General features: G+C 35.5%; 2 protein-coding genes across 5 annotated transcripts in view; one reads left to right on the top strand and one right to left on the bottom strand.

Moving 5' to 3' along the window:
- The window catches only part of LOC138694744 (uncharacterized), a 235,332-nt gene that overhangs the window by 137,080 nt on the left and 84,447 nt on the right, over positions 1 to 13,805 (bottom strand). The window lies entirely within an intron of this gene.
- The window catches only part of LOC138694743 (thiamine pyrophosphokinase 1), a 114,051-nt gene continuing 104,248 nt past the window's right edge, over positions 4,003 to 13,805 (top strand). Inside the window, exon 1 of one of the 2 annotated variants that reach the window (XM_069818754.1) lies at positions 4,003 to 4,142. Coding sequence is in view for 1 of the 2 variants with exons in the window: in XM_069818751.1 (XP_069674852.1) it covers positions 7,040 to 7,204 (165 nt within the window). In the remaining variant the exon portion in view is untranslated. Of the gene's footprint in view, positions 4,143 to 7,030; positions 7,205 to 13,805 lie in introns of those variants that run through there. The other variant, XM_069818751.1, reaches the window with a different exon arrangement.

Below are 13,805 nucleotides of genomic sequence, written 5' to 3'. Positions count from 1 at the left end.
TGCATGCTAGATGGCAGTAGTGAGCAATGCCTTCTCGTCGAGAAGTTCTCGATCTATAGTTATACACGATGGCAATGTTATTAGTCAAGAAGGCTTTGTTGATTCAGTTTCATGTTTATTATTAACACAGTTGCATTCCACTTCAATTATCCGAATCCCAGTAATCAACGTCACTTGACAGTTGATTTTCAATAAATATTAATATTAAACAATCTCTGATACGTGACTATCCATAATGTCATATAGCAGAACTGTAACATAACCTAACTAATATACTGTACACAAGTGTTAAAAAAGTTTTAATTAAAGACGATGACATAAAAAATAAACATGAATAATTTTAAAAGGAATAATTATTGAATGTACAATTTTCAAATTTGAATGTGGTTGGTGGTTCAATTGATGTTATATTGGACGTGTGCGTAATAGAAGTGGAACTCGTTGATTTAGGCCTACATGGTGTATTAAACTTATTCAAGATTTCCGAATGGTGCTCTTCATTTATTTGTAAATCGGATTTCAGAAGATGCATAGTGATTTTTATTAATTCTTGTTCTTGAATACCAATGCGAGTCATATTTGAAACTGCTGTGCATCGACTGGAGTGGTTTATAATTTTATATATATATATATATATATATATATATATATATATATATATATATATATATATATATATTTTTGACGTCCAGACCAGCGCAGTTTCAAATGTTGGCAAACAAAGAAACAAATGCTAGGGACGCGATAAAATTAAACAAATGCTAGGGACGCGATAAAATTGTGCGATAAGCAGCCATGATTGGTTGAATTACGTCCTTTCGTACCGTTTTATTGGTCAAAAGTAGTATGACGTAGTAAGAGTGTAATAGTCTAGAGAAAATCAAAACTCGAGTGGAATTTAATTGACTATTACAAGATTAGAAGAAAGTATATAAAGATTAGAAGTAACGAAGTACTCCAATGCAATAAAATTTTAATTGACTTACGAAAATACAACTGTCTTCAAATGTGTTATTGTACCATATCAACATTACAAATATTACGCTAGGTGGCAGTAGTGTGTTATGATTAGCTGTTTTCTTGTTATCAGTTGTGCCAACTATGGAATCTTCATTGAACTCTGTGGACGGTTACTAGTCAAGAAGGCTTTGTTGATTCAGTTTCATTTTTATTAAAACAGTTGCATTCCACTTCAATTGTCCGGATCCCAGTAATCAACGTCACTTGACAGATTATTTTCAATAAATCTTAGTATTAAACAATCTCTGATACGTGACTATCGACAATATCATATAGCAGAAGCTATAACAAACATAACCTAAATAATATAAACAAGTGTTAGAAAAACTTTAATTAGGGATGATGAAATAAACAGTAAAGGTTTTAATTGCGGACGATGAAATAAAAGTAAACATGAATAATTTTAAAAGGAACAATTATTGACTGTACATTTTTTAAATTTGAATATTTTAGTGGTTGGTGGTTCAGTTGATGTTATATTGGACGTGTGCGTAAAAGAAGTGGAAGTCGTCGATGTACATGGTTTATTCCTCAACTTATTCAAGATTTCCGAATGGTGCTCTTCATTTATTTGTAAATAGGGTTTCAGGGAAGATGCATAGCTATGACCAGTGGTCTTTATTAATTCTTGTTATTGAATGACAATGCGAGTCATATTTGAAACTGCTGTGGATCGATTGGAGTGGTTTGTAATTTTCTGTTTTTTGACGTCCAGACCAGTGCAGTTTGAAATGTTGGCAGACAGAGAAACAAATGCTAGGGTAGTGATAAAAATCAAACAAATGTTAGGGAAGCGATAAAATTAAGCAAATGCTAGGGACGTGATAAAATTGTGCAATAAGCAGCCATAATTGGTTGAAAGACCTCCTTTCGTACCGTTTTATTGCTCAAAAGTAGTATGACGTAGTAAAAGTGTAATAGTCACTGTAAATAATTTCTTCTTCGTGTAGTAATCTTTTCATTTCTCCATAAGCAATTACAGTGCATGAAATTCTTAAACTTTTCACTTTATCCTAGATTATGTTGTTCCATTTTCTTCCAAAAATTATCCTCAAATACATACTCAAGAATTGATTATATCGCATACGCATACAGTATCCCCATCAGGAACCACCGATGTAGCCTACATGACAGTGAGATGTACGTTTAATTCAAGGCTAACCGACATGATTAAATAATGGTAAGAGATCTCGGTCTAGAATTCTAGATCATGTGCAGTATGACCACAGTCTAGTATATACAGTCACGACGCTTGAGTTGTGAGGGTCCTGGGAACAATAGACTGTGCCGGTACTATTTCGCATTGTCTGTAATGAAGCGATATTAGCGATCCTAGTGGTTAGCAACTACAGAGCGTTCGCCTACGGGTGGGACCATGAAAGCGGCCTGCCTGCGGTGTCGCTTGCGGGAATCGTCTATCCGTAAGCTTCCGCTTTCTATACTATACTCTGTAGGGTTTTAATTTTAAAAGTTTAGCAGCAGTAAAGACTGATGTTTTTGAAACACTGACTTCCTGTGAAACAGGTCTTAGAGATTTATTAGGAGAGCGTGTAAATGATGCACTGATTTCATCAATTTTTTCTGCCGTCAATAATCTTTGTTTTCGCTTAGGAATTGTAGCATTTATCGACCCTGTTGTCCTTAATTTGTTAACAAGATGTCTAACAGTTTCTCTACCCTGAATTGGAGCACTCGAATATTTTACTTCAAATTGCCTACGCACCTCTCTACATGACTCTGTTTTCACATATGCATCATACATAAAAACTCTCTGTTCAAGCGTGAATTTTGCGATTGTTAACAAATTTTACACACACGCTGAATATTTAAGCAACTGTGTCAAGAAACTGCACTGTACGTGTTAAATACTGCAACATCTGGCTCACAACTGATAACTTGTCGACCTTGATGTCCTTGATTGTCGAGCGTGTCTCAACAACTGCGCTCACAAAGCGGAGTATCAGTATATGCCGCTTTCCTGGCCTCACCCATAGGCGAACGCTCTGTATCTATGGGTGCATATTTACTACGTATTGAGTTTCGTGACTGTATATACTAGACTGTGATATGACCACACACAAGCTTGGCAGAGCATGATCGCCCGATGAGTCCGCCGTGTGTGTCGTGCAAAAATCGGTCAAAAGCGGATACAGTGTGGAATGGAATGGAATTTACGGGAGGGGGGCACTATGGCCCAGCACTGCGACCTGTCACGATCTATTGCGCTAACCCTCAAGCTAGGCGCATTCCCAAATCCACACCGGCTGACTACACTAAGGTTCGCTGCGTATCCAGGTTTCGAGCAGGCAAACCCCTCGTCCCTAGGCCAGCTTCCTCCGTTCCTCGCCAGCCAGCGATCGGGGAATGCTATGGAATGATGGCGAAATGGAGTAATGTTGACGAAATGATGTAGATGTATAATATGGGGAAAAATGAGAGAACCCCGAGAAAAACCCCAACTGCGACTTGTCTGCCGCAAATGTCACTATTGACTTTTCAATAAAAAATTCCAGACCTGACTGGGACTCAAACCCGGACCATCTACGTGACAGGCTGAAGGTCTGACCACTCAGCCACTGAAGAGGAAAGCCATTAACCAAGACTTCACCCCAGAATATCTTTAACTATTGCAGATGATAGATAAAACGAGGTGGAAGTGAAGAGTGTTTGTGAAATGAAAAAGGGAAACGGAAGTACCACGATAAAACACCTCTGTAGCATCTGCTTTGTCAACAACAAATTCCATCATGATCCAGTCGGGAATCGAGAAGCGACCATCACAGCATGGGACTAAAGTAACTGCATTGGAATTTCCACGAATAAAAATACGTCCACGTAATTACAGCTGTTCACATCACGACTGCTTCCGAAGCGGGATTAGCAATAATTGTAAGATGCGGTTACATTATTGCCTCTTTATTACTGCTCAAAGAAATAACATCAGCACACACCAGACACATAATCAATATTACAACAGCACTTTGTTCGCGGTAAGGTGTCACACGTTTCCGTTTCCTTCAGCTCTGCTCGCCCACATATCGTAGGCATTCTAGTGTAAAATTACGGCAGTTGTAAGGCAGTTGCGATATGCTGCGTTCAGCACAGCGAGAGTACATCAGTTTGTAAGTAAAGTGCAACGTATTTACAGCATGAATTCACAAAGCCACAATAGTTGTATCTTACAGTATATGAGACGCACTAACACATTCATTAGCAATAGTAGCAGCAGTAGTAGAATTAGCAGTTGTACAGTAGTAGAAGTAGTAGTTGTAATAACATTAGCAGTAGTAGTACAGGGACATCATTTTATTTTAACTCACATTTCTAATATTAACCTGGCTATACCTTTAGATTAACGGTTGAGAACCGGAAACACTGTTTACTACCCTCTGAGTTTGATAGTATTAGCGTAAAATGTAAACAAATCACTTTACTGGTTACAGGAGGGAAGAAAAGCAGTGCATCCATTTACGTAAACTAGGAAATATCACGATTCTGAGTTTGATAATTTTCGTTAGATTTTCATTTAATCAAAATGCACTACAGTATTAACAATAAGTGTTACGAACTGAACTATCCATGCGGACGTATACATTGTGCAGTGTATATTATACTGTCTACAGCACATTAGCATACAATATAGAGAATACATTTAAATTGAAAAATAGTCAAAATATGGATATTTAAACAAATTGTTGAAAATGATGGTTCAGTTCTTTATTTTGCATATTATCGCACTATATTGTACCTAATTCGTATTTCCAGTTTCGGCCTACGTACCTAAAAACAGGAACTCATATTGGAATAATTCTATACCTACTCTATAACAGCGTACCTTACGAACTGTAAATTCAATTCTGGCCGATCCCACAGATAAATTTACTCTGTCCGTCCAAGTGGTTATGTCGTAGGGTTATAGAAAGGGAGGAAATCACGTGACAGTGAATTATTTAACGAGGCCCTTTCATTTAAGTTATTTTAAACAGTTGTATAATATTACATACACAACAGCAAATGTTTTCATAAAAGAGCTAAGACAGCCTACCCACTAGCCTTTACAGAGGGGCGAGCAGAAGCGTGTGAGGGAAACCGGGATGCGACGTAACCAAACGGACACAATACCTGTGCGAAAATATGATTCAATATTGAATGCTTTCTCTTCACTGGAAAATGCGACCATATTTTTGGAACGTACTATATTCTCTCACTCAGTACTGCCTATGCGGCTTTGGTTCTGTGTGGAGGACGGGTGAGGTTTACTACATACAGTAGTAGAGGGGGTGGGAGTGAAGTACATTAAAAAACTCAGGTACAATAAAAATTGAAGTAAAAATAAAATTATGTCCCTGTAGTAGCAGCAATAGTAATAGTACATTACTAGTATTTTAAAAATTAAATGAACAATATGGAACACTTAAATAGGATGAACGAAGGATGTTTTTCAAAGAAAGTTTATGAATACAAATCTAGACGAAGAAGACAAAAAAATACAGCAGCTCATAAAAACATGAAGATATCGGCTTCAAACTTAAATAGACATATTGCATGGTATTGGAACGAACCGACAATTGTTCAAAGGCTCAACCCTTGAAATATGATGATAATAGTGTTAATAATAATAACTATTATTATTATTATTATTATTATTATTAGTGTTGTGGGATTAATATAATTGATTAATCCATCAATTCCTGTTGTAAAATTAATCGATCAAAAATATTTAATCGAATAATCGAGTCGATTAAAATTAATCGGTTGTAGTTGATATAAATTATCATTTTGTTAATACAAACTCATACTACAAATTACGATAATATTTCTCTCTCGGAAATTGCTTATTTAAAAGCACAATAGTAGTAGTTCTACTGTTATTTTCTAACTGTAAACCAGGTAGCGTAGGGAAAATCTTTGCACAAACACTTCGGAAAATGACCTAGTATACCTCTATTGAAAGTTGAAACACAATACGAAACGCTTATTAAGTTTTATGGTTTTCCAAGAAAACTTCCACCTTGTTGTCAGCTCATCTTCCTAGCATATGAAATACAGTACATACTTTTCTGGGATTCGTCCCCCTCATCCCTTATAAAATTGCAATGTCCACACTGTGTGCAAGTGAGACCGTAACTACCTTCTTCTCTTTCTAAAATCTGGTAATTCCATTACAATAGGGGCCAGTCTTCTGTTTCGACAGTTGTACTTTTGCAGTTTCTGTACTAAGTTTGTTTATGAAGGTTTTGTGTTTAGTTTGATAGAAAAATCAGTTTTCTGTGATTTATGAAAAGTGTAAACTTCATTATGTCACATGAGAATTTGAGAGGTAAACTCGGTGAAACGTTTGGATTTAAATTGAACGAACGTGTAGAAGTGCTTGACAGAAAAAAAAAGTTTTTTCGTCTTTAGTGATGCAGGAAACATTGTTACTAAACGTAGAGTGACACTTAATTCGGAGCATATGAATGCACTCACATGTTTAAAATCATGGATGAAGCAGTATTAACTAGGTGAGTCTTCATACTTTTTGTTATTTATGTTTGTCTCAAAAATTCCCGGAGAAATTAACACAATAAATTATAAGCCTCATAATAAATATGTTAGTAAGTAATTAAAATAGTTGTTTTGCAATATAACGATACAATATATACATATATGCAACATTTGATACTTATGCTTATCACCGAACACAAGTTAAATTTAAACCGATTAATCGATTAAATTCAAATAGTTAATCAATTAATTATTTTGATCGATCAACTGTAATAATAATAATAATAATAATAATAATAATAATAATAATATTGTTATAATAATATTATTATTATTATTATTGCTATAATAATAACATTATTATTATTATTATTATTATTATTATTATTATTATTATTATTATTATTATTTATTCTCTTGGAGATTCTTCATTCGTTATTCAGAACTTCAGAGACGATCTGGTCACAACTTATTCATAACTATTTCATATATTCAAGATACGTATATTCATTTTCAGTGGTCTAACGGATACATGCTAGTAGATGGATCTGATGTGCGCGGGTTCAAACCTGGCCGAGGGCTTCGAGTTTTGAAGTGGAAAAAACCATTAACATTGCTTCTTCCGAGAAGAAAGCAAAGCTGTGGGCTCCATGTCGTAGATTTACAGCAACAAAAGAACCCCGATGAAAGGCTCCAGGTGAAATTTCTAGGCCATTTCTCACTTACTATGAATTTCGAGGTTACTAACATCTGTCGTTGAAAGCACGTTAAAAATACTACTGATATTACTAGTGCTATTACTACTGCTGCTGTGCCTATTATTATTACCACCACTACTACTACTACTACTACTACTGCTACTGCTACTGCTACTGCTACTGCTACTGCTACTGCTACTACTACTACTACTACTACTACTACTACTACTACTACTACTACTACTACTACTACTACTACTCAGTAAGAAAAATTCTACGAGTTTCCAGTATAACTTATTTTTGTACTTACGGAATAATTCATTTGGAATTAAGATACAATTGTTTTATCTAAATAAGCTCACTTTCAATTACTGTATAACTGTAGCGATGGGTCTTATTTGCATACAACGTGTTTCACAATACACGGAAAAATTTCAGAGTTTAATTCCACACATGAAGGTGTTAAAAAATATTACGTAAACATGGGCCCAGAAGTGAATAGTTATTGAGATATCAGACAATTAAGTATTTTATGTTAGTACTTTACTAGCTTCAGTTTAGTTTTAAAATAATTAACCATGTTCAGACCAATTTGACTAGGGTTTTTCAAGGTTTCCCTTAATCATAAAGGCAAATGCCAGATTGGAAATTTACATGCCATGATTCATCACCGCCTCAATTACCAATACGATCAACTTTAATCAAAATTTATAATAAGTTCCATGAGCACAAGCCATCTACAACACACAATAGAAACAGGAACTCAACAAGAGTAAAATCGGCCTACTGGTATACCCACACATTCTGAACACGCGACATGACCACAGATGTTACAGCGTGTATAAATAAACTTAACAAAAAAAAAAAAGATGGACAGCGAAGCGAACATAAAAAATTATCTTCGTACATAAACCACTTTATATTGACATTAATTTGGAATGATTTATTAAAGGATGCATTCAAGACAAATTTAGAAAAATGTTAAACGAATTATCCTTGCACCAAAAACGAATGTTCCCTGAACCAAATGATCCTATTTTAATTATTAGCATATAATAACAATTAAGAAACATGTTAAAGGAATTATCCTTGCACCAAATGAGTGCTCTCTAGATCAAATTGATCGTATTTTAATTATTTAAATACAATTTTATTTAAGTAACATATTGAACGATTTATCCTTCTATCAAACACGGATGTTCCCTGGACCAAATGTCCTATTTTAATTATGTAATTATTTTAGATTTATTTCTAACAAGTGCGACGAAGCGCACGGGTATGGCTAGATTGAAGGAGAGGTAGAAGGACTATGTTTTATATCGATGTAGATTTTGTTACTCTGACAGTAAAACATTATAGAAGGGAAAACGATTATGGATAAAAAAAATACTCAAATCTAAATATGTCATTTTTTTAAGTTCAAGGGGTGGGTTCAAACATAGTAACCCTCTCTTTGCGTACGCCCCTGCTATTTTGTGTTGGTAGCCATGGCTGTATATTTAGCACACTAATCTATTTGTTTTAAGAGACCGCTTTCACTTTCCGATTATTTATTATTTACCTTCGCAAGCTAAGTTTAGAATTGTTTTCTTATCTGGAAGTGCAGCGGCTGATGTAGGACAATGATAATTTCAGTTATGTTACATTTACTTTATCTAACGATAGATTTCGGATTTACGAATTTCATGTGAAAAAACATTTCTCCTACAAATTAGATTAGATTAATTTACACAGAGTCGATAAGAGTCGTGACTTGTGCCTTCAATTTCTATTACATCGCTGTACTACATTTCGGACGGTACAAATAAAATGTATTATCTATGTATTACCTTACTTCCTTTGCTGTTGCCGGTGTTCATTAGTTAATTTATATTAGTTATGAAGATAAATGTACCAAAGTGTCCAATCAAGGCCTATTTGAAGCTAGCATTTTTTTAAATTAGGAAAAGTAAATTTCCTTCAATTGTTACTCCATTTGTGTAGTCAGAAAATGTCACCAGAGTTCTTGTATGGTGAAGTGCGCCTGGTGTTCTGTCTACTCTACAAAATATTAAGCGCAACCGCTTGAAAATCGAATATTCGATGGGATGTTCAACCTCGCCGGCTGTTCTCCGAATATAAACCGTTTCTAAGCTCTGTTCTGCAGCACTCTATTGTCAATTAAAGTGTAACATTGTTTTAAAATACAATATATAAAATTCCAATGTGAAATAAAAGAATCATGCCTAAGTCCTGACAGAGTCATGTTCCATCCCTGATAAATCCTAGGGTCCAGCCCCCTAGCCTTTAAATCCTACATTAACATCAGAAATTCGTACAAACTCCAGGACTTCACCTCGGCCTATTTTAACTACTGCATATGATAGATGGAAAACGGGAAGGTAGAAGGTGTTCGTGAAATGGAAGAGGGCAACGGGAGTATCCCGAGAAAAACCCTCCGCGATGTCTGTTTTGTCCACCACAAATTTCATCACGATCTGGCCGGTGATCGAACCCATTCTGCCTAGATGGAAGCCAGCACGTGAACGCTGAGCCACAAATGGTGCTAAAATAGTGTATATATTTTTTTAATATGACTAAGAAATAAACTTAAGGGAGAGTTGGGTAGTATCGGACATCGGGTAATATTGGACAGTTCCCGGTAGGGGCAAAGTTATCTGGTTGAAGTTTTTTCCGGGGTTTCCCCTCAACCCAATATGAGCAAATGCTGGGTGACTTTCGGTGTTGGACCTCGGACTCATTTCACCGGCATTATCACCTTCATCTCATTCAGACTCTAAATAACCAAAGCTGTTGATAAAGCGTCGTAAAATAACCTACTAAAAAATATCGGACAGTGAGTTTCTTTCATCTACAACCAGATGATAGTACCTGAATGACATGGTTACGTTTCTGTGATGTCGCATACAGTTACGTAACCACGCTATTCAGGTACTGCCATCTGTGGTAGATAAAAGAAACGCACTGTCCGATATTACCCGATGTCCGATACTACCCAACACTCCCCTATTTATTACACTTTTTTATCTTTCAAATGTAGATCTAGCTATTCATATTGGAAAACGTTTTTGGTAAAACAGTCATAATGTATGAGAATTTGGAAGCGAATCTGCAGAATGATCCTTGATTCTCAGACTAACTGAAACTCTAGCGTAGTAAGGAAACTGAAGGATCAAAGTCAGCTGTCTGTACCAATTTTACAACATTCGAGTGAGCAAACACATTTCCAACACATGCCCCGAGGGAGCTTGTTAAAACATGATATGTTTCTGGAAATATACAGCACCCAATGAAATTCTATAAGGCTTATATTATTGAAGAAAAATAAACTCCGTTATATTGGTATCGGTTTCCAGCGTCCGTCACATCTTAGCACAGGTACGATCAAATTTTACAATCTTGTTACTCTCTAGGAATTCAATTGTTAATTAGCAAGAAACATTGAATTTCATAATAGCTCATATTCTGAGATTATACTACTAATTCCACAATTTGGAACATCTTGGCGACATCTACGGCTGACCACTAGGATCCAGAATACAAAGCAGAGGATTTTTTGTCATTCTTTCAATTGTAGTCTAACAATAAGCCAGTGGTTCCCAACCTTTTTTGACTGACGACATACTTTACTGAACGCCCACGATATCGCGACACACTCATTTATTTTTATTAGCCTAACAACAAGATAATAACAACCAGTGATTTTTTGTGGCGGAAAAGGTGTTGAAACTCTGTGTAGAATATTTGATAGCGTACGGCAGGCATGTCAATTGATTCCCACAGGAGCAAGCGCGCGCTTTAGAGCCCAGGAGAGCCTGAGCGCTTTACAGCGGAAAGGAAAGAGACAGACGAAAGAGGTGGTATATGCCGCTTGGTCGAGCTATATTCAGGGATGGCCAGCACTGATTCAATAGATAAAGGGAAGAGAACTTATTAAAACTGTATCCATGTTAATTTTTAGGTTTGCCTGAGAAGTATAAGTGCATTATAAGAATTTAAGTTTTAATTTTAATACTCATTTTTCACAAGTTTGATTTTTTTTTTATTTAAAAGAAATATTTTCGCAACTTTTCGTATAGAAAAGTGAAATTTTCAGGTATAGGCCTACTTATTTAGTAGCCTTACAGAATGTTTTCGTAAATCTAATATACCGTATATACGTATTACTGAAGATAGTGTATTGAAATTTTTGAAAATATTCGCATGGAAATTGTTTGTAAGGAAATGAATTAACAAAGCAACTACTCTTACATCATAAGCAAAAGATACGTGCCCATGTGTTGTAAAAATGTCAGCTCTATAGCTTCAGCAGATTTCGAGAAAATAATTTAATGTTCTGATGATAGGAAGTTGCTCACAAATATCACCTTAAAAGCATAATGCGATAAGAGTTTTGTTATGTAATATTAGTTACGCTTAAAACAGATACAGTACTTAGGTAACTTTGCTTTGTATTGTAATATTGTTTTGATTAGTTTATTGATTACTTTTGTAAGGCTAAAGATACCATAAATATAAATTCCAACTTATCATGTCAAACTCAATCTCTTTCTTTGGAATATCACTTTCTTTATGAATGATGTGTTTCATCCACTTAGTACAGTATAATATTATACTACTATGGAATTTAAATGAATATTCCTTCCTAACTCTTTATTATGTTATTAAGATTTAAAACACAAGTGCAATATTAAGAAATCAGTGTTAGTACTTTTGTTTTACAGACGTTCCGTTTGAAGTTTGTGCACCACTGTTTTCTTAATCCAACAGGTTTCTTATTCATATATACAACCCTTCCTCTTTCCATACTTAGCGCTTGCTGCCCGCGCATGACGTCAAGGTCAGAAAAATGCCCTTGCTTTGACATCACTGGCGTACGGTGAGATGATAACTGTTCACTGCGCGGGAAGTTTGTTGTTTTTATCCTCGTTTTCGTTCATCTTAGGCTTTCAAGGTCTAAACGGAATTTAAAGAAAAATTAAATTAGAAACATAGTTATTCACACATATTTCGCTTGCATGATGAAAATGCAAGAAAAAATTGTCGGAACGCCGTTCCATCGTGTTCCGTCAGAAAATAGGCAGCTATAGAAACCACTATCTCTCGTGTACTGTAGTCCTCGCATGCGTCAGTACAGAAAAACCAAGGCTTTAGAATACGAGGCTGCGGCGCGGAACGTTAATATCATACATACCCATATTTATTTATAGGTAAATGTGTGTGCGTTCAGGCATTAACGATCGATGCTGTGTTCTATTTCCCATTTCCCATCCTTCACTATCGTTCCATAAATCATGTAGCTTTGTACTCACCCTTCTGCCAAATTCTTCTAGGTTTCCCTCTTTGTTCTTCACTCAGGCTGTATCCAATTAAAGATTCCTAATGTCAGTTTCTTCTCCTTCATTCGTCTGACATGTTTATGCTATTTCAGTTGTCGTGCTTGTTTGTATTTCTTACGCTACTTTGTCTTCCACCCTTATTATTTTTATTTTCTCGTTACACATTCTATCACTCTTAAAATTCCAGTTAAAAAATCTCGCATTTAATTTAGGGTATGGTAGCTATTCAACCATTTAAGACAGCCGTGGCGAAAATGTAATCGTGCGCCGAGCCACTGTGTAACCTGCAACGTGCATAGCACCTATGGAGGGAGACGGACACCCATAGGGGAAGTGAAGCAACTGTCTGACTTATTAACGCATTTTCATTTTCCTTACGTCAAGCACTTAAATATAATTTTATAGAGTATAAGGTTTCAAACTAATGTTTAGTACGTGTAACGAAGAAAGAAATGAACAAGAAAACATAGGACACATTATCACAATCTAAAGTTAACTGTCTTCAGAATGTCTCTGCGACAGAGTTTCAAAATCAGGAATTATGTCACTTACTGCCATTCGTAGTTGATCACGAAGGTATTTGTCTATCAGTCGTAATCTAAATTAGGTTTTCACTATTTTCATTGTTGAAAATAATTTTTCACAAACGTAAGTTGTAGCGAACATGGGTTCGAAGCTTCGGATATTTATTTTTTGGCAAAGATTTGGAAAGTTCAATATTTGTCAAGTCCTTACATCTAGCTTTCATTGTAACATTAAGCTTACATTGTAAATCTGTGCGTTTAAATTGAAGACCTAACCGCATTATTCGTATATCTGCTGAAAAAGGATCGAAATAATAATAATAATAATAATAATAATAATAATAATAATAATAATAATAATAATAATAACACTTAACCTTTTAATGTTTCATGAGTAACATGTAGTATAATGCTGTTTTATGTTATACAGCCGTTTTCCTCGTAATACTTGTGAACAAACCATACATTTAATATTCTCACCATATTGGCAGCAAAAAAATGCGTCCTAGCATCCTACTTGAAACTTTCGTTTTTGTAGAGGTAGGCCTACATGGTTTCGAGAGAGACATTGCGACGATACGCCACTCGCAGGTCAGAGACAAATACAAATGGAACGGAGTTGACTCCAGTGAGTGAGAGGGTGAGGGTTGGGGGAGCAAGAGACATGCACAGCTATCATTGCGAGCCACAATGTGCTCTTGAGTTACATTTTCGCTACGGTTGATTTAAGATAACTG

Source organism: Periplaneta americana, chromosome 2 (assembly GCF_040183065.1).
Source record: "Periplaneta americana isolate PAMFEO1 chromosome 2, P.americana_PAMFEO1_priV1, whole genome shotgun sequence".
Lineage (NCBI taxonomy): Eukaryota > Metazoa > Arthropoda > Insecta > Blattodea > Blattidae > Periplaneta > Periplaneta americana.
Note: the sequence above shows the minus strand (reverse complement) of the source record. Positions and strands in the feature narration are given on the sequence as shown.